The sequence below is a fragment of the Marmota marmota genome, unplaced genomic scaffold, assembly GCF_001458135.2.
Source record: "Marmota marmota marmota unplaced genomic scaffold, marMar, whole genome shotgun sequence".
In the NCBI taxonomy this organism is placed as follows: domain Eukaryota; kingdom Metazoa; phylum Chordata; class Mammalia; order Rodentia; family Sciuridae; genus Marmota; species Marmota marmota.
In genome coordinates this window covers 61,781,573-61,807,209 of record NW_026000037.1, presented here as the reverse complement: position 1 = coordinate 61,807,209, position 25,637 = coordinate 61,781,573, and the positions used below count along the sequence as shown (strand labels likewise).

The following is a 25,637-nucleotide window of genomic DNA, read 5'->3' as shown; positions in this document are numbered from 1 at the left end:
GGGAGGGGGTTCTGGGGAGGTATCTCAGTTGTAGACATTTGCCTAGCACATGTTAGGCTCTGGGTTTAGTTCCCTTACCAGGAAAAAAAATTTTTTTTTATTGAAGATTTTCTTTATTAATGCCCAGCATCTTGAAGATTGACTAACTTTTTAAAATCTATTATACACATTTCCTCATGAACAAAGCATTTTTATTATCAATGTTTGAAAAATATTTGGTATTTTATAAATTAATATGGATAGAATATTGAAAGAGAAATGATAGAGAGTGTATTTCAGAAAACATTTAAATATATATTTGTACATCATTTTAAATTTGAAAAGGTGTTTCTTGCTACATAAAGTCCATTGATTTTTTTTTCCCCCTAAGTGGCTTGTAATTTATAATGTAGGCAAAAATATGAAATATGTATGGGTAAAGGCTGAGGTAATTTTTGTCTCTACACATTAGGTAGATAAAGAGAAATCTTAAAATGGGAAAATTTTCTTGTTATTACTTAATATATTATTTGACATGATTTTTTCCCCTCATATCTAAGTATCTTAATATCTAATTTAACTTTGATATAAATCTTGTTTTCTAGATGAAGCATTGGATGATTTAAAATCCCAGAAGAAAAAAATAGTAAGTTAATTTTTATTTAAAGTTAATTTATATAAACTAATAAGTTAGAACTGGATAATTAATGTTTATATGTTATAACTTAATGACTCTTATGCTTTTAGATAGCATTTTAATGATGAAGTTAAATTACAAATATTTTCTATAGTTGGATGGACTTTTGAGATTCGGAGAATCTGTCACTTGGAAGCTGAGATGTAAGTAAATAAATCATATTGAAGAACTAAATGAGGCAGAGAAGGTAAAGAGGTAGCTGTCCAGATAGTTTATTATAGCCTAAAATGGACTAAGTAGCTACATATGTCAGTTCTTCAATTTTCTTAACACCATAAGGTCAAGAGACAGATCAAGATTGGTTGTAAGAGACAAGTTCAACATGAAATGTCTAAATTAGGGGGGGGGAAGAGAAAAAGAAAGAAAAAAAAATTTTTTTTAAGCATTTTCTGCTTTCTAATAGCAGTGCTGATCACATGGACATCTATTGTTGTCAGTTAAATACCTCCTTTGTGGTTTAAGAGGGCCCAGAGTAAGAGGAAGGGCTGTCGGTATTTAGAAGGTTTTGTTTTTGGTATTTGGCTTGGTGATTTCACCTACCATTTTTAAATGTTATTTTTGAATTATGTGATAATTACGATAGTATCATGTTACATGGAAGCTGATTTAATCAGGTATAAATGATCGGTTCAATGTATTTTTGTATACTATGTAACAAGTTGTGTTAACTAGGTTTCCATCATTATAGCAAAATACTGAAATAACCAACTTAGAAGGAGGAAAGTTTTATGGTGTCAGAAGTTTCAATCCATGTGAATAGGTAATAAAAGACACTAGTTGAGTATTTTAAGTAATTTAAATATTAAGTAATTTTAACACTGAAGGGATTTAATACTGAAGGGATTAATACTGAAGGGATTCCTTATCTGTTTGTTTGATTCTTTTTAATGTTTTATAAGCTGCTTATCAATTGTATTGATAGTTTTGATAGTCCTACAGTAAGTTATAGAAGTATGTATTAACAAATTAATTAACTGTATCATAGTTATATATGTATAGGTATATATGTATGTATGGGGCACAGGTAGAGTACAATAGTCTTTGAAATTTCAGACATTCACTAGGAGTCTTAGAACATATCCTTTGTGGGTAAGGGAAAACTACTCTAGGAAAAGAAAGAGAGAGAGAGAGAGAGAGAGAGAGAGAGAAAATGTCTTAGTGATGAGAAACAGCCCAATGTCAGTAGTATCACATGATCAGAAAACACAATTTTGAAGAACATGTGATTGGCAGAAATCTCTTTAAGAGTAACAGAGCTGACATACAGGAGTCTGTGAAAGGGCAAGCCAAGCTATGTTCTACTTCTTTAATAGCCCTTGAAGGAATCATGGCATAAAAGATACAGTCTGACAACAGTTGGGAAATTCAGGGTTCAGTAGCTCTGTATATTTAAATGATTCTAAAAGCTTTAACATTACAGAATACTTCAATATGGCATTTCTTTTGCAGTATGACTAAAAAATAGATTGAATCTAACTCACTGTATTAATAAGAGAGCATAATTTGCATTGACTTACTTGACTATTGGTTATAATACTGCTCTATTGGGAGCTAATCCCCCGGTCATTACTGCTCAAGCCTGGAACAGAGATGCTTTGTTGGTGTAGCTTTCTTTACACTTTGGAACAATAGGTGTTAAGGTTAAATTAGCAAACCAGTGATCAAGCTAGCAGTGAGAGGCAAAAGAAGGACATTGTTTTTGAGCAAAAGCTAAACATAATCAAAACTGATTTTTGCTTATGGATATTTAGTTTAAATGCTATACTTACGGTTTTAAATATACTTCTATTGTTGAAATACCTGCAGGAAAAATAACTTATTGGGGCTGGGGCTGGGGGTCAGTGGTAGAGCGCTTGCCTCACACGTGTGAAACACTGGGTTTGATCCTTAGCACCACATAAAAATAAATAAAGATATTCAAAAATACATATTAAAAAATAATGGTCTAAAATTATCAAAGTCCCAATCCTTCTCTTTCATTAATAAAATTAATGAGTTTACATTGTTACTTGATACCTTATTAAAGGCGATTTCCTAAGGGAAATGCACTAAGTGGATGCACTCTTAATTTGACCAGTCAATGTGAAGTGTAAGAATTTTTTTTAATCTGAGTAGATTTGTTAATGATATTTGAAATTTATGAAAGTATAATTTGTAATGATGAATATGAATGGTCAGTTGATTAAAAAGTTAAATTATTTAGAAAAATGAGTAATATTTCTATGTCTTAAGGTTTAAGAACTTAATGTTAGTATTTATTACTAATGAAAATAAGGCTAGGAATTAATCTTTAGTTATCTAAAAAGTTCCCAAGTCTGGGTCTGTACATTTTGCTGCTCACATGTTTGGTGGTTCTTTAAAAATTTTTGGTTTTTCCTTTTTAATCACTAAGTAATCTATGCAATATATAATCCTTCTGTATCCATGATTATTCCTACAAAACAGTTCAAAGTCAAGATCCATCAATGCATAACTCAGAATTAACCTCTTTAAGTGATTTCATGAATGTTCTATGCTTTTTCCAAAATAATGTTTCTATGTGGTAATTCCTTTCTGGCATTTGTCAGGAAATTTATGTTGTGAATTTTGGGAAAAATCATTTAAGAAATTGGGAATGTGGGGAAGATGTTATAATTTTTGACATTAAAGTTTTATCAGTTAAATACAGATATTACTTGTTCAAAGGAATCCACAAATGTCATTTAAAAGCAAGAGCAAGAAATGCTGCAGGTTAATGTTAAATTTTTTGGGTGTAGAACAGAAGCATGTCAAGGAGAAGTAGCACAATTTAGTGGTTAGTCTGGCTTTTATGGCCCTGTCTTTTCCTAATATGCTGGGAGCCATTAGCCAAGTAGGTATGACAATTTCCTTGCCAGCGTACCCAATGTTGCTTAGTGGAAGGACTCGTGGAAATAGGACATTTTGCAGTGACATTGCATCTAAGGTGACCTTGCTCAAGGACCAGGGCGGATCCGGGTTTAGGGTGTTCCCGGTTTAGGATAATCCCGGTTTAGGGCGTTCCCGGTTTAAGACAATCCGGGTTTAGGGTGGTTCCAGGTTTAAGGTTATTCCTGCTGGGAATAGGGCATATCCTGCTGCCTGAGTTCCCCTTGAGTTCTCACGGGATTCAGACAGTATTTTTCGGGAGACAGAAGCCCAGTGGTGGTGATTTTGGGCAGAGAACGTGGATTTCCCCAGAACGTGATTGTAGACGGCTGGTGTGAGTTCGGGAATAAAGAGTTGCTGTTTGAATCTACAAGCTGTGTGGTGGCTCGTGATTTTGTGCCCAGCCAGACTGCGGCACTAATAAAGAGTCATTCTTGCAAATAACTATTTATAAGTTTATATTCATGATAAAATTTAAGTAAATCCTATGAATGATATTTCATGAAAGAAATTTGGAAGCAAAAAGAAGTTTATAAATTGGTGATTTCAGCATATGATTCTGTGTAGGTCTGTTAACTTTACTAGTCCTAGTTTCAAATGTTAAAGTTTTATATTACTCAATAATATTTGCTGGTGTTTGAATATTCAGTAGGCTACAGATTAATAGAAGAGACTACAAAGAGAAAAGATGTGGAATACTCCTATATGACACTAGAAAGTGATTTAAAATCTGAATTAGTAAAAACATTATCAATTTCAACAGCAAACTAAAATCAGAGTAAGCAGGTACTATTTTCATCATTATAATACGTTTTTATGATTTAACATGTTCCCTAATACTCTTGAGTTGAAGATTCTTTTGGATGCACTCTTAATTTGACCAGTCAATGTGAAGTGTAAGATAACTGGCATATTTGTCATGAATCAAAGATGAAGAATATTGGATAGGACAATTAACAGTGTGTTTTAAGATTTTATTTCAAGAATTCTTGAACTAAAGCTCAACTTTTTCTGATGTTGGGCCATACTTTACCAGTGATTACTTTTAAATGATACTAGTGATTACTTTTAAAATTAAACCTATGCATTAATTAAGATATTAAAGAATTGGAGTACATTGTAAATAACATTTTATAACAATGAAGTTATTTTAATTATAGTTTATATTGTGAACATAGAATTCAATATAATTTTTACTTAAATTGTGTTCAGTTTTTTCTTCTAAAGTTATTTGAATCTAAAAAAAGAAAAAATAGGGGGATGGGGAAGGTTTTAGCTTTTAAAGTCATTTGAGTAAATTCCATGGCTGTTCTCCCAGTTAGTAAGTTTTCACTGCATTTGCAGCAAGTTAATTGCTTCTGCTAATAAATAATCTAAAATCGATGCTGACAGCAGTTAATTGGCACAGAGATTTTATTTTGTAAAGCTCTTGGCTAACGACCTTCTTTAAATTAATAGTATTAAGTGCTTTGAGGAAATAAATCTGAGGAATTGCCTGTCATTTGCTTGTCATGTCTAATAACTTCCAATAATGATGGCTGATAGATTTTTGCACATTCCATTATTGAAGTTGGTGCATGTAATTATTCTCCTCATTATATGTAAACAATTAGCAATATCTGGTATTTCCTTGCAGTAAAGCTGTTAAATACAAGTAACATATTAGAGATTAGAAGCCATTTTAAAATCTAGATTTTAATTATTTTCAGGAAGTCTTTCATTCTATCTGGATATTTTATGTGCTAGATCTAAGTAAAAATAGGGTGGGGGTTTAGCTCCCTTCGTTTTAAGACTAGCACTTGAATTTTTTTGAATAGAACTTCTAAAAATTGTAGTGTGGGTGTTTTAAAATGTGACAGCTTATGGAAATTTTTGTTTGTAGCTTGAAGAAGTCATGGAAAAAGAAACTTACAAGACAGCTAAATTAATTCTCGAAAGGTTTGATCCAGACTCAAAGAAAGCAAAGGTAATACTGTGATATCATTAATATTTTATGATAAGATGCACATTATGATAGATCACTATAATAACATTATTGTAATTGATAGGAGTTTGAGCCGCCATCTGCTGGAGCAGCTGTAACTGCAAGACCTGGACAAGGTAAATAGCTTTGTAGAAACTGCTGCTGCTGTTGGAAAGATCCATATTTACCCAAGTGAGTTCATAAGTGTGTTGGTGGTGTGTAAAAACTCATGTAGAATGCTTTTATGTTAATTTATACTTGGTAATTTGAGATATAACTTAGGTAGATGGCAATCATTGTAATTCAGTTTGATTTTTGTGGAACTATATTGGTCAGTTAAGATTTTGAATATCTGTTGAGGTTAAAATATATAATTGATTTTAACCTTTTGAAATTTAATGAGTAATTAATTTCACCAATATTTTATAAGATTTCTCCTTCAGATAATAATCTCTTGAAATGTGTTATGAAAAACTTAACATTTTAATTCTTTAATTAATTGATTGATTGATTGATTGATTTTTGTGGTACTGGGGAGTGAACCCAGGATCTGGCACATTGTTGGCAAATCTTCCACCACTGATCTACACCCCCAGCACTATTATTTATTTTTGAAGAATATAATGAATATTTTGTCAAATTTGGAATTTCTTCTAAAATGGCACTTTTATATAGTAAAAAAAAAAATTAGAAATGGGAAAAATAAAAAAGAAAAATTCCACACAATGCAGCTCTTCCTTTTTGAGGTTTTAGTACCATGGTATTAGTCATCACTATTACCCTAGTAAATGTTTTATAATATTTTAGAAGTAATTTTAAATGGCTACATAAAATATTTCTAGGACTGGTATGTGAAAAGGTATTTTTGAGTTTGTTGGTTTTTATCTTTGTTCTTTTCTTAAGAATATAGAAGTAGAATTTGTAAGGCTTTTGTTGCAATGTGAGGGTATATTACTTTAAAAATTTAACTGCCATTCTTATAGTAATTAATTACAATTCTTTAGAATTGTGCTCATTTGTATTGTTATAAAGCATGTAGAACTTTGAAAAGTAAATCCCCTTTATTAGGGGATTTACAAAAATCCACAAAATCCATGGTTATTAAGTAAGTCTTAGTTTTAGGTTTTCAAATTGACATGGATATGTAGAAAGAATTCTACCTTCACCTTCTATCTTCCATAGTAGGATTTCATTTTATAGAAATATTAGCCTGTTTTCTTTTAGAGTCTCTTTTGAAAAAAAAGTTTACATTATAATTAAAACAAATTATGTGGATATACTTGCAGTGAAATTCCTATTTTTATAGTTTAATTTTTTCTACAATTTATACTTCTTTCAAGAAACCATCAAAAGAGATTTTTGGCCTACGACCAGATTTCCATAACTTCTAAAGAATTTTTCTATATCTAGTCTTAATTTTTCAAAAATATTTTTTGATTGAATTCCTGGAAGTAGAGAACAGAAGAGTTATTTCCCAGGGTGGGAAAGAGAAGGGGGATAAAGGATTAAAGGGTAGAAAATTTCATTATATAGGTGAATATAATATCTAGTGCTTTAGTGTACAACCCGGTGACTGTAATTAGCAATACTATATTGTATACTTGGAATTTGCAAACAGCATATCTTAAGTGTTCTCATTTCATATAGGGGAAAAGATAACTGTGAGATAATGAACATTTTGATTAACATTTTAATTAACATTTTGATTTCACAATAAATAAAAGTAACCTTGATGAATGTATTTTAGAAATGTGATATTTGCAAAAAATTATTGTTGATACTTTTTTAAAAAGTGATTTCCTTTACTAACATCCTTAAGTATTTATTAGTATTTAGGCATACAAGTTACTTCAAGAATCTAAACTCACCTTTCCTTAGAAACTTTTGAAACCCAAATATGTGTTTTCCTTCTGATGACACATTATAATTATGGGAAATCATTGTTGGTCTCACTGGTTTGGATTCCTTTGGTACTGTTTGCTTTCAGATATTATTTTAGGGAGAATTAATACTTAGTTATAATATGAATGAATCATTTATTAAAAAATTTGCATAACTCATGTTCAGAAACCCAGGGGAATATAGTGATGAATATAACATGTTTCTTGATCATAAGAAGGTTATAATCTATTGTTATTTTCTTTTAAAAAAATATATCTTCTGTGGTGTATTATTCTAGTGTGCCTCACTCTTCCAGGGTTATAGTAATAAATTACTATTTTGAATTTTTTCTTAGCTTTTAAAAAATTCTAAATTATGGGGCTGGGTTGTGGCTCAGTGGTAAAGTGCTGGCCTAGCATGTGTGAGCACTGGGTTTGATCGTCAGCACCACATTAAAAAAAAAAAAAAAAACAATAAAAAAATTCTAAGTTTTATCACAATTCCATTCTACTTTTAAAGAATTATACCTAAGTTTTATTGTTTTATCATGTTTTTTTTGTATAACATTTATTTATTTATTATTTATATGACAGGGGAATGCATTATAATTCTTATTACACATATAGAGTGCAATTTTTCATATCTCTGGTTGTATACACAGTATATTCACACCAATTTGTGTCTTCATACCTATACTTTGGATAATAATGATCATCACATTCCACCATCATTAATAACCCTATGCCCCTCCCTTACCCTCCAACCCCTCTGCCTTATCTAGAGTTCATCTATTCCTCCCATGGTCCCTCTCCCTATCTCACTATGAATCAGCCTCCTTATATCAAAGAAAACATTTGACATTTGGTTTTTTGGGATTGGCTAACTTCACTTAGCATTATCTTCTCTAACTCCATCCATTTACCTGCAAATGCCATGATTTTATTCTCTTTTATTGCTGAGTAATATTCCATTGTGTATATATGCCAATTTTTTTTTTTTATCCATTCATCTAATGAAGGGCATCTAGATTGGCTCCACAGTTTAGCTATTGTGAATTGTGCTGCTATAAACATTGATGTGGCTGTGTCCCTGCAGTATGCTGTTTTTAAGTCCTTTGGGTATAGACCCATGAGAGGGATAGCTGGGTCAAATGGTGGTTCCATTCCCAATTTTCCAAGAAATCTCCATACTGCTTTCCATATTGGATGCACCAATTTGCAATCAGAATGGCAGCTATTATGCATACAAACAACAATAAGTGTTGGCGAGGATTTGGGGAAAAAGGTACCTTTATTTATCTTTATGTGGCCCTGAAGATCAAACCCAGAGCTCCACACGCGAGGCATGTGCTCTACCACTGAACCAAAACCCCAGCCCCTCAGGAAATATTTTGAGCTCGACTTTCCACATATATATAAAATCTGATGTATTAATCTACTTTAAACTGGTTAGGGGGATTATATTAAGTTTTAAAATAAGAAAATTTAATTTTTTAAAAGAAAATACCTTCAATGTTACTAACCATGGTCCAAGCTATCTTTGGTGCTTTCTATTACTGACTCCATCTTTGCTCTCTTTGGAGCCTCTTCTTAAACATTAAGCTTCCTTTAAGACATAATATTGGATCATGTCAGTCCTCTGCTCAGAATACTTCTAAAATCAACACTTTTGGTAATGTAGAGGTCCTTGGTGACTTTAGAATAAACAGTTTTAGTGTAATGATAGGAGCAAGAACCTGATTAGAAAGGATGGGAGTAGAAGAGTTCAAGACAATGAAAGAGATGAATCTTTTGAGTGAAAGGGAATGAAGAAATGGATGACTGGAGGGGGAAGCATTTTGTGTGCATGGGTAAGCATAATGTGTGAAAGAAATAATACCATATTTATGTGCTACTAGGAATGGCCCAGAGCACATGAAATAATTGATGACATAAGAGGGAATGGGGACAGTTTATTGAGAGCTGTCCATGAGAAGGTGAAAGAAGGTGTGATATAGTTTACAAATATACAAGTTAGCTTTTGATAAGAGTGTGGCAATTCTTCTTGAGTAATAAGGGCAGACTGAGAACATGAACAGATATAGTTAGGTGGAGGGAATTGTTTTCTGAGTGTATCTGATTCCTTAGTGAAGGTAAATAAAGTTGGGGGAGATGTAGTTGGGAGCTTGAAGAAACTGTTTGAAATAATTCTCCAGGACAGTGAGAGAATAATTGAGAGATGTAGAGTGCCAGAGTGCCCTAAAAACTGCTTAAAATCAGTGGTCATGAATTTAAAGCATGACTGTGTTTTTTATGTTCACCTTTATGGGTGCAGGAATGGAGTAGGCAGATGGTTGGTTTTAACCAGGGTTGAGATTTTGACTAATGAATTAGGCAAAGTGATAAAGGGGCAGGGCAGGGAGGTGAAGTTACATGCAAGGGAATGATTTTAACAGTGGATTATGGAATTTGAGAAAATCATGAGGGAAATAAGGACATGAGGGGGAATGATGGACAATAAAAAGCTGTTTATAAGAACCAGAAAACTATATCTTGCAAATGTGGGCCAAAGTTGTGGGTTTTTAAAAAATGGCTCTTCAGCTTAAAATGGGTTTTACATTTTTAAACATTCTTAAAAATAGCAAAGAAGAATATGCAATAGTTAGATCTTGTGTGGTCTGGAAAGCCTAAAATCTTCATCCTTAGGCCTTTTTATAATAAGTTTGTTGACCCCTTCATAATGAATAACTAATGAAAACAGATCCTTTGGGGGTTGTAGAAAGTAAGCTGAAAAGACAAGTTTGATTTGAGAGTGGGATGCTTAATTTTAAGAGGTGAATAGTTATTGTAGGTGCCCAAGGTTCTAGGACTAAATTATAAACAGAGCAGTGAATAAAATTGGAGGATGCTCAGATTATTAGAGGATGCCATCACAAGCTAAAAATGAATACTTAACAGACCATCTTATTTTTTTTTAAAGGAAGTCATACCCTTCTCTTTATGTATAACTTGCACCTTTACTAAATTAAATTAGCAAAAGTCAGTTGTTATCTGCCACAGCTGTATCTAAACTGTAGTATTGCAGAAAAATCTAATGTTTTTGGCAAATGGATTACAATTTCTTATATAAATAGGTTTTTAGAGTTTACTCACCCCTATTCTATAGCATATGTGGAAAGTTAGTAAAAATCATAAAACTTTTTTGTTCTTTATGGCAAGTGGAAGGATGCTTAATATCTTGCTGTTTTTCTGGGGTTTATGTTTAAAAAGAGATTCTGGAAAACACCTTATCATAAAATAAATTCAAGTTTATACTATTATACTTATCTGTTGTATAACAAACTATCCCAAAACATAATGTCTTAAAATATTGTTCATTTATTTTACTCATAAATTTGCAGTTTGTTTAGGTTGGGTGGAGGCAGCTCATCTTGGTAAGTTGAGGCTATTTTATTGGAAAATTTATCATCCTGATGCTTTATTCACATGGCTGGAAAGTTGGTGCTAGATGTTGTTCCTCCACATGTACCTCTCTGTGGGATCACTTGGGCTTCTTCACATAGTAGCCAGATTCTCAGACTGAGCAGCTTAATAGACATTAAGTAATTCTGGAAATTGGCAGTTTTATTTTCTTAGTCAAGCAGTTCCAGAGCACAGATTGAAGGGAAAGGCACATAGACACTCTTCATCCCAATTTGTTGGGAGACAAAGCAGGTTTTGGAGTCTTATTTAAAAACTGCCACATGCATCTTAATACAAATAACAAGGTATTTCTTTTTTAAAAAAAATTATTTTAAAAAATTTGTTCTAATTAGTTATACATAATAATAGAATGCATTTTGACATAACTTCTCATTCTTCTGGTTGTCCATGATGTAAGATCACACGGGTCATGTAGTCAGTAATATGTGTACATAGGATATTAATGTCCCTTCCATTCTACTATCCTTCCTATTCCCATACTTCCTCCCCTCCCTTCACTCCCTTTTGCCTAATCCGAAGTATTTCTGTTCTTCCCTAGACTCCTCCTTATAGTGGATTAGCATCCACATATCAGAGAAAACATTTGGCTTTTTGGGGATTGGCTTTTTTCACTTAGCATGATATTCTCCAACTCCATTCATATACTGGCAAATGCCATAATTTCATTCTTCTTAAAGGTTGAGTAGTATTCCATTATGTATATATACCACATTTTATTTATCCATTCATCTGTTGAAGGGCATCTAGGTTGGTTTCATAGTTTAGCTGTTGTGAGTTGAGCTACTATAAATATTGATGTGGCTATGTCACTGTAGTGTGCTGATTTTAAGTCTTTTGGTATAAAGCGAGAAGTGGCATAGCTGGGTCAAGTGGTGGTTCCATTCCAAGTTTTCTCAGGAATCTCCATACTGCTTTCCATAATGGTTGCACCAATTTACAGTCCCACCAGCAATGTATGAGTGTACCTTTCCCCCCACATTCTCACCAACATTTATTATTGCTTATATTCTTGATAATTGCCATTCTAATAAAGGCATTTCTATTCACATTTTTCAGTTTTTGTCTCAAGTGAGACACCATGAATCACCATGAATGCTTTCTTTGTCTCATCGTTGGGTTTAATCTTCCTCTTCTTGGATTCTCTATAGTATTTTGTTGGCTCCCTTTTTTGACATTTACCTTGTATTAAAGTTTTTAGTGACTTTGTTTTGTCTTTGCTTGCTGTCTCTATGTGCAACTCTGTATTCCTTTTCAGTGCTTATCATAGTGTTTTAGTCATAGTGGTTGCTTAATGTGTTGAGTTGAAGGAAATAAAAAGAAAATAATTTTTTAGCATTTCCAAAGTTTGTTTAAATGTTGTGAATAGAACCTTGATGAACTGAAAGGTATAGGTTGTTTAAAGTTGATAGCTAAGAAGACAACCCAGACCAGAAATATGATGATGTGACAAAAAAAGGAAACATTGAGATGAGGAACTATAAAGCAAAAATATGTTATTCTTTTTTTGAAATACAGATCAACAACAAAAAGGTAAACTCAACTAAAGTCTTGCAAGTGGCATGTATTAGCAAATTTTCTTTCCCTCTCCCTCTCTCTCTCTCTCTCTTGTTGTTGCTACTGGTGGTTAAATCAGGGCCTTGAGCATGGTAGGCAAATGTTTTACCACTAAACTATATTCCCAGCACTTTATTTTGAGACAGGGTCTTTCCAAATTATTGACGTTGGCCTCTAACTACCTGCTTCAACCTTCTGAATAGCTGTGATCACAGGTCACTGTTCCCTAATATTAGCAGATTATCTGCTTGAAATTAGCCTTTTAAAATGAAGTTAGGATGAGATTCTCAATGCAGCAGGCAACACAGATTCAGCTAATTCACAGTTTCAATTTCATATGCAATGTTAATTCCTCTTGAATGTAACATAGCATATTTACAAGTTCTGGGGATAAGGATGTAGATGTCTTTGGGAGACCATTATGCTGCTTTTCATACCATGTATGTAGGGTAACATGCAGTTAGAAATTTAAAACTGAAAAGCAGGAGAAAAGTAGATTAATTTCATAGACTTTTTAAAATTCCATTCTCTGTCAGTTACTTTGCAGCTGCTATAAAGATGCAGTTCCTGCCTATTAGTTTTTGGTTAAAAGGGGTATAAATAAATAAATTAATAGTATATATAAGTAAATAAATAGTCTTAGTGTTCTAAGGACTATACTAAGGTAGAAGGTAGGCAATAAATCACTATAATTTTCTATGAGAACAGGGTTGGGAAAATACTCTTTAGGTAAAGGTACCACTTCATGGGCAATGACAGAAAAACAACTCAGTACCTTGAGGAACTGCAAATAGATCCTGGTCCTTGAAAAAGGGAGGTAGGGTTCATGTGAAGAAGCGATCAAAAAAAGACTTTGTGTAAAATATTATATGGTGAGACTTTATTTATATGCAGCATGGAAAGCCACTGGAGACTTTAAATTATTTTTATTTATTTTTGTTGTTGGTTCTAGCGATCAAACTTGGCACATGCTAAGCAAGTGCTGTGCCACTGAACTGCATGTCCAGCTCTAGGCTTTGAGTTTTAGATTAAGAACACTTTTTCTTGGTAGCATGGAGAATGGATTGAAGAGAGAACAAAGCTGAGACATGGATGCAAGTTAGGATATCATTTAATATAGACAAGAGAGAAAGGCCTGCACTAAAATTACAGCATTCTAATTGGCTGGGGAAAATGAGTTAAGAGATAACTCAGGAGTAGATTGACAGGACTTGATGGCAGTTTTAGATTTGGAAAGTGGTGGGTAGAAGGAGAAGTCAGGATATCACCTAGATGCCTAATAGGACTTTGAGACTTACTATAAGAAAAATGCTTTGTGAGATTGTTTCCAGGTCCACAAATGACTCATTGACTTGCTCCTTCTGAAATTATTAAGCAGATTATTTCTATAAGTGTTGAGCCAGGAATTGATATTGAAGTCACTGTTGCAGATGCCTAGATCAGCATTAAAAAAAAAAAAAAGGAATAATTATACTGTCTAACATTCATCTCAAGAATTATTTAATAGCAAACTAGAGTTATTTGCATTTCAATTTAAAATAAGTCATTATTTTACACTTTTAACAAGGTCACAAATAACTTGGAAAACATTTAGTGTCTAAATTAATGTCTCTATATAGATTTTTATTTTTTATTTTTTGTGGTACTGGGGACAGAGCCTAGGGGCACACTGCCACTGAGGTACATCCCCAGCCCTTTATTTTGAGACAGAGTCTTGCTAAGTTGCTGAGCTTGGCCTCCAACTTGCAATCCTCCTGCCTCAACTTTCTGAATAGCCAAGATTTCAGGTGTGTGCCAGTATGCCTGGATATATGTATTTTTAAATAATTGCTTTAGAAATTTTAGATTGCTTAGCTTTTGATCTATTGTAATCTCTGGAACCTTTAGATTTGCACTACTAATATTAATAGTACTACTTATTAAGTACTTTTTGTGTGCTCTATCTAAGCTGTTATGTGTTGATTTTCTCATTGCAACAATCATAAGAGGTAAGTATTCTCATTATGAGAAAACTAAACTGAGAGATGTCATTAATTTGGAAAAGCCTGCATGCTCAAGAACTACAACAGAGTAGAACTAAAATGAAGAAAGTTTGAACAAGTTTGCTTTCCATAACTATGCTATTTATCATAATTTTAAACTTTGTTGTCTTTCTTTTTTTAATATAACATAGATTTTTAAAATCTCATTTTTATTTTTTTGCTTAATATTTATTTAAAGCCATTGTAGACATGTCCTCCTACTTAGCAAATATGATTTTTGTTGAATTGTTGATTGATCATTGAGAATGTTCAGACATTCTCTAGTAAAGAATTAACCTTATAGAATACACCTTATAATACTTTGCCCCATTGATGTAGATTGCTTGATAATTTTCTTTTGGAGGATTGTATTTTACATTTGAATGTAGGAAATACTGAATATAAACAATATGTCTGCTTTGTTAGGAACTTTTGTTTTTAATATAAAAACATTTGTGAATGACAAGTAGCTAAAAGTAGATAAATCTTAGCTATTCTAAGAATAGCTAAGATTGTTTCATAATATTTTGCCAAGTATAGATTTGGCACTGTATTTCTAGCTATTTAAAACTATTGATAATTGTAAACCTTTGTTACTTGCTTTTTCTTTGAAAATGATAAAACTATTTTCCCTTTCATGATTCTTTTATAACATTTTTTTCTCTTTGCCTAAATTTAGATTTAGAAACATTAAGCTAAGTCTCTTTTATGGATCACTAGATATGATGTTATTTTTAAATTAGTTATAGACCTTACCTTTTAGTAGCATACAAATAATATTAAAAGAGTGTCCGTGCTAATTTTCACAGAGTAAATGCTCATTCAGAGCAAAGTCTTAAGTCTTTATTCAAGAAGTGAAAGGAGGGCTGGGGATGTGACTCAAGCAGTAGCGCGCTCGCTTGGCATGCATGCTGTCCGGGTTCGATCCTCAGCACCACATACAAACAAAGATGTTGTGTCCGCTGAAAAACTAAAAAATAAATATTAAAAAATTCTCTCTCTTTCTCTCTCTCTCTTTTTTTTTTAAAAAAAGAAGTGAAAGGATAACAGCTACTTTCAGTATAGTCTGATTATATGCTGAATTTTTATTTGTCTAAATAAAAATGTCTGTTTTTGAGGTATGCTTTACCTGAAAATTAACTAAAAATTATTTATAGTATTCGATGGCTTATTTCTTAATTAACAAATTATTAAATATTAATATGATTTCAGTAACTTGTGCACATTTAATGGCTTTCTTAATGTGCAACTGCAAATGGCTTGATTAGAAACTGAATTATGAACCAATAGAAAATTTGTTGGTTCTACTAATTATCACTGAAATAATTTGAAAATAACTTAGTAAGGGCTGGAGGTATAGTGCTAGTTTTGTACGGGCAAGGCCCAGGGTTGAATCCCCAGCTCTGCAAAAAACTAAAAAGAAAAAGAAAATTCCTAGTTGTGTGAAAACACTATTCAGTAAATGTCAGCTATTAGTGAATGGACATTATCATATTTAATCCTCAAAATAATTTTATGGGTTAAGAATCTTATCATAATTTTATAAAGAAATAGGTTTATCAAAGCAATCCATCTGAGGTCATGTAGCTAGAGCCAGATTTCAACCAAACCTTAACTATTAACTAGTTAATAGACTAGTTTGATATGGACTTAAAGCTGACACCGGAGCTATACTTTCAGTGAACCTTTCACAAAAGTCTTTAATTTAATCTGAATCCAACTCTAAAGTGTTTATCTTCTTGAAGTATACATGTTTATTCTTCATGCCAATTAAAACATAACTTTTTTAGTTTCGGCCCACTAATTCAGAATTTATAAAAATTTAATGTGATACATAGCATTTAAAAGTTATAAAGGGCTTTTTGAGATCTTACTGCTAACATTCAAGTAAGATATTAGATGGAATGGGGAATGTTAGAATTTAGTTTTATGTTATTGAGTCATGAAATATTTTCTGTAAAAGACCAGGTAGTAAATGGCTTTGAGAATCATATGGTCTCTTTTGTAACTACTCAACTCTTTGAAAGCAGTTGTAGACAGTATGTAAACAAGAGAGTGGAACCGTGTTCCAATAAAACTACAAAAGCAGGCGGCAGCCTGGAATTGGCACATTTGCCGACCTGTACAAAGAATCTTATAATTTTTACAATTAAAAGTTAAGATTTATTTATGATGAAACTTCATATGGAATACAACTTTTCGTATATTAAAATATTGGCAAAAAGTTAGAAATGTATAAATTAGAATAGGCATGGTACCTAAAGAATACTTTTTTAAAAACCCTTTCTGTGACTACTTATTCTTTTCATAATTCCATAATATATGCAGTCACTTATTTCTTAAACTTATTCTTATTTTTGAATCTTAACAAACAAGTCTGCTATTTGGAATTTCTACTAATTTTGATAAACTTTCTTTTATTATAGTTAGGAAGGTTTACTGTAAACAAACATGACATAATTAGGTGATGATGAGTAGATATATCAAGGTTTGTTGTGTAAATATGTCCAGTTGTGGGTTCAGAATGGATTTCTCATTACAAGTAGTTTTGATCCTAGAATACCTTTTGGTGCCATAGAATTTTAATAAGTGTCATTTGTGGTGTTGGCAAATATGGTATGTTGAATATTCAATCTAATATATACTTACACTTCTCAGAGATTCGTCAGCGAACTGCAGTACAAAGAAACCTTTCTCCAACACCAACAACCTCTAATCAGGGCCCTCCTCCACAAATTCCGGTATCTCCTGGACCACCAAAGGACACTTCAGCCCCTGGTGGACCACCAGAAAGAACTGCTACTCCAGCCCTATCATCAAATGTGTTATCGAGACGTCTTGGATCCCCTGCTACTTCAGTGCCTGGAATGGGTAAACAGAGCACTTAATGTTATTTACAGTTTATATTGTTTTCTCTGGTTACCAATAAAACAGGCCATTTTCAGACGGTATGGAAATGGCATTTCATTTGGAAATAGCAGAGCAGTTATCTGATTAAGCAGGAGTTCCATATTCAATTAGCCATAACTCTTTACAGCTGGCACCTTGTGATACTGAAACCTATTTCTTGAGCTCATTTTACTGTTATGGCTTCTTTGTTTAAATGGCAATAAAACTTTGTAGTATTCTGTAGTCAATAGTTTAGCATATCTTTTTATATTCAACTTTAGAAGGTTCAGATTTATATGTAATAGGGATAGAAGAGAATACTTTTGGAAAGTATTCATGTTCTTTGCTAGTTCTGGCAATACATTCTTAAATATGACAACCTATTTCAGGAAGCATAGTCCTGCATTTTGGTTTCCAATGTTACTGTTGTTAATATGGACTAGTAGATCACCCTTCCCCCCTTTTAAAGTCATGGAACCTTATTATTTTCTGGTATATACTCTATAGAGTTCTATTAACATTTGCCTTTACTATCTTATTGCATAGATTCTTTTTTTTTTTTTCCCAGTCTGGTGGACCTATAGGAGAAGATTCCATTTTACAGCATAGCATATAATATATTACTCTGTGGTTATTTTTGGAGTGTGGTTGGGACACGGAAGTCCATTGCTTTATTCAGCACATCACATTATTTTATACAGAGTTCCATGTTAGATTTTTTTTTAATGATAATAAATTATTTTATTTTAGGATATTCAGTTCTAATTTGGGTTACTTTGATATTCATGATTAATTACTAACATAATTTATGATGATGACAGGCATAGCAATAGTTGATATCAGATAATTGGCATTTATGTAATAAAATCAATTATTATAATAGATTTTTTTTTGCCTTTTTTCCTTTAAAAACTACAGCATCTAAGAGATGGGGTTCTAGCTCAGTGGTAGAGCACTTGCCTAGCATGTATAAGGCACTGGGTTCAGTTCTCAGTACTGCATATAAATAAAGGTCCATTGACAACTAAAAAATTATTTAAAAAAATTACAGCATAAGATTTTAGAATAGGAAACATTTATGATATTTATATTTATATATAAACATTATTATATGTACATGTATTAATATATGTACATATTATAAATATGAACAGTACAATACTTTATATTAATATGTCAACACAGATATATTTAAAGATGATAATATATTTATAATTTATATATTTATGTTACATATTTTATATTTTAAATATAATGTATAATATTTATGGTTATTTTTATCAATTATATATTTATAATAAATTTGTAAAAATAATTATGATTTATTTTATTTTTTTCAGTATTCCTATTGGTTTTTAGTGATGCATAACAGTAGACTTTATTTTGACGTAATTATAAAAGCATGGAATATAATTTGCTCTAATTCACGCCTCAGTGCTTCTCCTTCCCCATCTTTCTCTCGCCCCCATTCCCATCCGTGTACTTTAGTGATTGTTCTGCTATTATAGTTTTTTCCCCCTTTAATTAGTGTCTTGTGGATGTATATAATGCTGAAATTCACTGTGGTATATTTATATATATATACACACATATATGTGTGTGTGTGTGTGTACATATATATATATGTACACACACACACACACACAGAGGAATATTAGGTTAGATTCATTCTACTGTCTTTATACCATTTCTCCTCCTTTACTTTAATTCTCCTTTGTCTACTTAACTAGTCTTTCTTCTATTTTTCTGTTTTATTAATTCCCTCCACCTTATTTTGGATTAGCTTCTGCATATCAAAGAAATACTTTGACTTTTTAGGACTGGCTTATTTCACTTAGCACAATAGTCTCCAGTTCCATCGGCAAGTGCCATAAATTCATTCTTCTTTGGGGCTGAGTATACTCCATTGCGAATACATAATTTATAATATTTATGTATTTATTTATAACAACTACATATTTGTATTTAGAAATAATTTATAAATAAATTTGTTTCTTAATTTATAAACAAGATGGCTACAAATGAAATGTATACAAATCATAGCTTCTAAAGAATTTAAAATAAAACTTAAATTTGACATATGACATCACTATGAGGCAGACATAGTTTTGTGAAATTGAGAAAAGTTAAATTGATTGAAAATCACTCATCTTTCCAGTTGTTAGTTTTTAGTTTGGATACCCATGATTTATAAATTAAAGTTCTGGTTGATTAATGAACTTTTTTTGGCGTGAGTACATGAATTATATCCATTTGTGTATCTAGTTTTTTTTTTTTTTGATACCTTTATTTTGTTTACTTAGTTTTTGTTTTTTTTTTTAAATGCGGTGCTGGGGATCAAAGCCAGTGTCCCACACATGCTGGGCAAGCATTTTACCACTGAGTCACAACCCCAGCCTGTATATCTAGTTTTAAAGAAATAAAAATTTAGCTATTTATATAATCGTAAGAGCCGTATTTTATATGTAAGGATAGGGCTATAGAAGGAGCAATGACCTAAATTTCACATGAATGTAAATATAACGTGTTTCCTAAAGTTTCAAATTAGTTTCTTTGCGAAAGACTGTTTACATTGTACATTGCCAAAAGTATGAATGAGTTAAATGATTTATTATAGAGAAGATTAATAATTCATTTTTTCATTATACCATATTTGTGAAAGAGAATCAATTTGATGTGTATTACCATAGGGCTCCCATATGTTTGAAAATTAATAACCAGCAGGTACTTGATAATTTGCCAAGCTGTGTAAAAATGACCAGTATATTTACAATGATGGTTTTTGATATTTGTATTAATTACTCTTGTCTATAATAGCTTGAGTATGAAGATGCATTATTTTAAAAGTATGTAAGGGCTTTAAGATATTTTTATGGATCTGTTGGCTTATATATCCAGATTGCTTTGTGGACGTATTCACTGAAATATTCTAGCAAGTTGAATTGGTTAAATGTTTTCAAAATCTAATCTGGGGGCTGAGGTTATACTACCATTGGTAGAGTGCTCACCTAGCCTTTGTAAAAGACCCTTGGTTTAACCCCCCAGCACTGAGGGAAAAAGTCTAATTTGGTATGCTTATTCAGGTTGAAATTTTGTCCACATTCAAGTTTATTTTTCAATGACAATCTTGTTCCTTTAAGATATTAATATAGTATCATTACTCTAAAGCCAGTCTTGAATACATTATAGTTTTTTGTCACAGCCATTTTGAAAGCCTTGTATTCTTGTATCACAAGACTTGTTCCAAGAAGGTCCCATTTTATTTTAGTCTCCTTTGAGGTCTCTGCGTAAACCTTCATTGCTATCCACCTTACTCTTATGTTCATTATGTCTTGTTTTATAAAGACAAACATCACATTTTATTCTCTCATTTTCTTTTCAGTACCTTCTGTGTTGTCTCTCAATTCAGAATATCTCCTATAAATAATTGTTTTCAGAGGTCATAGAGTCACAATTTATGAAGTTTGAATGGTTGAATGTTTTTGAAAAAACAAACTTTTGTTTGTTTTTTAAATAGAAAAAAGCCAAACATTTTTTTTTTTTTTTTGTCCACAGACTTGGGAGCCACGTACAAAATATAAGATTCCTATTACTTTTATCTAATATAAATTATTACGTAAACTGTTAGTCTTCTACTCTCCACTCCCCATTAGTCTCTTGATATTATCTTATTTATTAAATATAGTATATCTCTCCATTTATTTAGGTCTTTAATTTTTCTTACCAATATTTTATAGTTTTGTGTATAGGTTTTATCCATTTTTGGGCCAAATTTACATCTAATCATTTTATATTTTTGGTGCCTTTGCAATTAATTATTTCTAATTGTTCATTGTTAGTATATAAATACTTGATTTTTATATGTTGATCTAATATCCTATAACCTTCCTAAACTCACTATTAGTGCTAGTAGATTTTGTATAGATGACAGTGTTTTCTACTTAGATAGACACATTGTCAGTGAATAAAGAAAGTCCTACTTTCCCTTTCCAATCTGGCCTTCCTTTATTTATTTCTCTTACCCTATTACTCTAGCTAGAACCTTCAATACAATCTTGAATAGAAGTGAGGAAGAGTAGACATCCTTATCTTAGTGTTGATCTTAGGGAAAGGCAATTCTTCTTTACCATTCACATTATGTTAGCTCTGTGTGTTTGCTTTTAAATAAGTATCAGGTTGAGGAAGTGCCAATTCAGTTGTTAGTAATAAGTGATGGGTTTTTAAAATACTTTTTTTTTTTTGCATTTATTGAGATGTTCATATTGTGTTTGTTTTGTTTTAGCATCTGTTCATGTAGTGAATTATATTGAACATTAAATGTTCAACCACATTGCTTTCCTAGGATAGATCTCACTTGGTCCTTATGTTTTCAGTTTGCTAACATTTAGTTAAAAATGTTTATGTCAAGGTATATTGGTCCGTAATATTAATATATATATTAATATTACAGACCAATTAATAGTAATATATNGAGGCAAATATTTATATCTTGGTGGATTATGCCAATATTCATGAACCACCTTAACAATTAAGCATTCATGAGGATAGAATTAAGTAAGGACATATGTGTGAATCTGAGTATATTGTTTTTATCTTAATTTTTACTAAACTGCACTATCAAGAGCAATTCTAATTCTTCAGAGGCAACATGCATTGAACAGGTCAACTTTCTGAATTTTTAGTGACTGCCAGAGTTTAACAAATAAGATTTGTAGTCATTTTAATGGCATTGAAACATTTTTCTAAATGAATTCATAATCCTTTAGAACAGGAAAGACCCTAATACTTGTTATACCAGAGAAAATACATTTTTCCATATTTATAAAATTTATTTTCTAGACACACAGTTGAAATCTTTCACTTGAATGCTTGGACCTCTGCATAATAGTGCCAACTAGAATAGTTTTTCTCCATTTTTAGGGGATCTTGTAGACACCCCCAGAGCTTGTTTAAAATGAGTGTCTCACCTTTCCAAGATTGTGCCTGAGTGGGTATTGGTGGAATCTAGGAATCTGCCTTTGTAACAAGCTCTCAGGTGGTTTGGCTTCAGGTGATCAAATGAAGAAGAGGACCAATATAACTTAGCTTCCTGTACTCAAGTGTACTCATTTACAAAATGGGGATAAGAGTAACAATGTTGGGTATAGCTCAGTGCTAGAGCATGTTCTTCATATACAGGAGGCCATGGGTTTGATCCCCATCATCACACACACTCACACACACAAGGTAGCAACAACATTTAGTTATAAAAGATGCAGAAGAGAGTTTGGCATATATTTTACACTCAATGAATACTAGTTTTAATCTTTATTAAGTGACAAGCTTAGTTTCAGGGTTATCCCACATGATGGAAATTAGGAAGCATCCATTAACAGGAGTCTACACTGTGTTTTGTGAAGCTCCTCACTGTTTTTGCACATAATGAGGAATGAAGACTGTGTTGCATATATGCTGTATGTTGATATAATCTTGTTCATACACTAATTCAATATCATATCCAGATTGTGGTGACTCCTGTTTTAATGTGGCTTTGTTTTAGCACAGTGCATAACCTATTTTCTAGGAGTTCCACACTTTTCATTAATTATTGTTTCATAGAGAAAATACAACACTGAACCAGGCAAGATGGCACATGACTGTAATCCCAGTAGCCTGGGAGGCTGAGACAGGAGGATTACAAGTTCAAAACCAGCCTCAGCAACTGAGTGACGCCCTAAGCAACTTAGCAAGACCCTGTCTCAAATAATAAAAAGGGCTGAGGATATGACTCAGTGGTTAAACACCATAGGGTTTAATCCCTTATACCAAGAAAAGAAGATACAACATTGTCATTATAAATTGGCTAAAAATACTACAAAATGATGCCTATGTTTTTAGAGACTCAAATACAGTCCTGAAATATTTTGAGAAGTTGGAAAAATTTAGAGCTATGTATTTTTATTTCTCTCAAGTTATAATGTGTAACATTTGTGTATTAATGAAGATAATTCCCTGCAAAAACAATAAATATTAAAATTATATATATATATATATATATATATATAATTTTAATATTTTTGTCTGGTATTGGCATCAGAATAATACTAGCCTCATAGCTCTTCTTTAGTTTTCTGGATAAGTTTGTATGGAATTGTTATTGCCTCTTCCTTAAATGTTTGGTAGAATTTACCAATTGAAGCATCGGGCTTAGTGTTTCCTTTGTGGAAAAGGATCTTCTTTCTTTTTTTTCCCCACTGAAAATTCAGTTTTTTAAAGAAAAACTGTAGAATAATATCACATGTGAACATAAGATGCAGCAATTCTTTTTAAAAAATATTTTTAGTTGTAGGCAGACATAATACCTTCATTTTATTTATTTTTATGTGGTGCTAAGGATCGAATCCAGTGCCTCACACATGCTACGCAAGTGCTCTACCACTGAGCTATTACGCCAGCCCAAGATGTAACAGATTTTTTCCTTTTTTATTTATTCATTTTTTAAAATAAATTTTTAAAAATGTTCATATGACAGTGTAATGCATTATAATTCATATTACACATATAGAGCATAATTTTTCATATCTCTGATTGTATACAAAGTATATTCACACCAATTCTTGTCTTCGTACATGTACTTTAGATAATGATGATCATCACATTCCAACATTATTTTTAACCCCAGGCCCCTCCTTTACCCTCCCACCCCTCTGTCCTATCTAGAGTTCATCTATTCTCCCTTGCTACCCCTCCCTACCCCACTATGAATCAGTCTGCTTATATCAGAGAAAACATTCATCATTTGTTTTTTTGGGATTGGCTAACTTCACTTAGCATTATCTTCTCCAACTCCATCCATTTGCCTGCAAATGCCATCATTTTATTCTCTTTTATTGTTGAGTAATATTCCATTGTGTATATATGCCACATTTTTTTAATCCATTCATGTTTTGAAGGGCATCTAGGTTGGTTCCACAGTTTAGCTATTGTGAATTGTGCTGCTATAATCATTGATGTGGCTGTGTTCCTGTAGAATGCTGTTTTTAAGTCCTTTGGGTATAGACCCATGAGAGGGATAGCTGGGTGATATGGTGGTTCCATTCCCAATTTTCCAAGTCTCCATATTGCTTTCCATATTGGCTGCACCAATTTGCAGTCCCACCAGCAGTATATGAGTGTACCTTTTTCCCCACATCCTCACCAACACTTATTTTTGTCTGTCTTCATAATAGCTGCCATTCTGACTGGAGTGAGATGAAATCTTAGAGTAGTTTTGATTTGCATTTCTGTAATTGCTAGCGATGATGAATATTTTTTCATATATTTGCCGATTGATTGTATATCATCTTCTGAGAAGTGTCTGTTCAGGTCCTTGGCCCATTTATTGATTGGGTTATTTGGGTTTTTTTGGTGTTTAGCTTTTTGAGTTCTTTATATAACCTAGAGATTAGTGCTCTGTGTGAGGGGTAAAGATTTGCTTCCAAGATGTAGGCTCTCCATTCACCTCACAGATTATTTCTTTTGCTGAGAAGAAACTTTTTAGTTTGAATCCATCCCATTTATTGATTCTTGGTTTTAATTTTTGTGCTATAGGAGTTCTTATTAAGGAAGTTGGGCCTAGACTCACATGATGGAGATTAGGCCCTGCTTTTTCTTCTATTAGATGCAGGGTCTCTGGTTTTATTCCTAGGTCCTTGATCCATTTTGAGTTGAGTTTTGTGCAAGATGTAACAATTCTTGACAAAATTTTAGCAAACCAAATAGTTTGTGTCTTTTTGAGTGAGATCTGGTAGTTTGGTAGTCTTTCAAGGAATGTAACATCTAACTTTAGAATTTATTGCCATAACATTGTTCATAATATTTCTTTTAATATTTTTACAATCTGGAGTTATGCTGTTTCTGTCACTTCTTTTTAAAATTTTTTTTTTGTAGTTGTAGATTGACAGAATGCCTTTATTTTATTTATTTTTATGCGGTGCTAAGGATCAAATCTAGTACCGTACACGTATTAGGCAAGTGCTCTACCACTGACCTACAACCACAGTTCTGTTTCTCTCACTTCTGATACAAGTGTTTTGGAATGTTTTCTCTTTCCCTCTGATTAGTCTGGCTACAAGTTTGTCAATTTATTAATCTTTTCAAGGAACCAGCTTTTATCTATTATTTTTATATATTTTATTTTATTAAAATTCTATTCTGTTTCCTTTGGGTTTCATTTGCTCTTCCTTTTTAGTTTTGTTCTTTTGTTTTTTTTGGTACTGGGGATTGAGCCCAGGGTGCTTCAACACTGAGCCACATCCCCAAGTCGTTTTTTATTTTGAGACAGGGTC

General features: G+C 32.2%; 1 protein-coding gene across 3 annotated transcripts in view; it reads left to right on the top strand.

Annotated features, from left to right (window-relative positions):
- The window catches only part of Lnpk (lunapark, ER junction formation factor), a 69,421-nt gene that overhangs the window by 30,256 nt on the left and 13,528 nt on the right, over window positions 1-25,637 (top strand). For all 3 annotated transcript variants that reach the window (XM_048812531.1, XM_015479344.2, XM_015479345.2), the window contains exons 6-9: window positions 585-625; window positions 5,445-5,528; window positions 5,611-5,662; window positions 17,101-17,313. In XM_048812531.1, coding sequence (XP_048668488.1) covers window positions 585-625; window positions 5,445-5,528; window positions 5,611-5,662; window positions 17,101-17,313 — 390 coding nt within the window. The remainder of the gene's footprint in view (window positions 1-584; window positions 626-5,444; window positions 5,529-5,610; window positions 5,663-17,100; window positions 17,314-25,637) is intronic.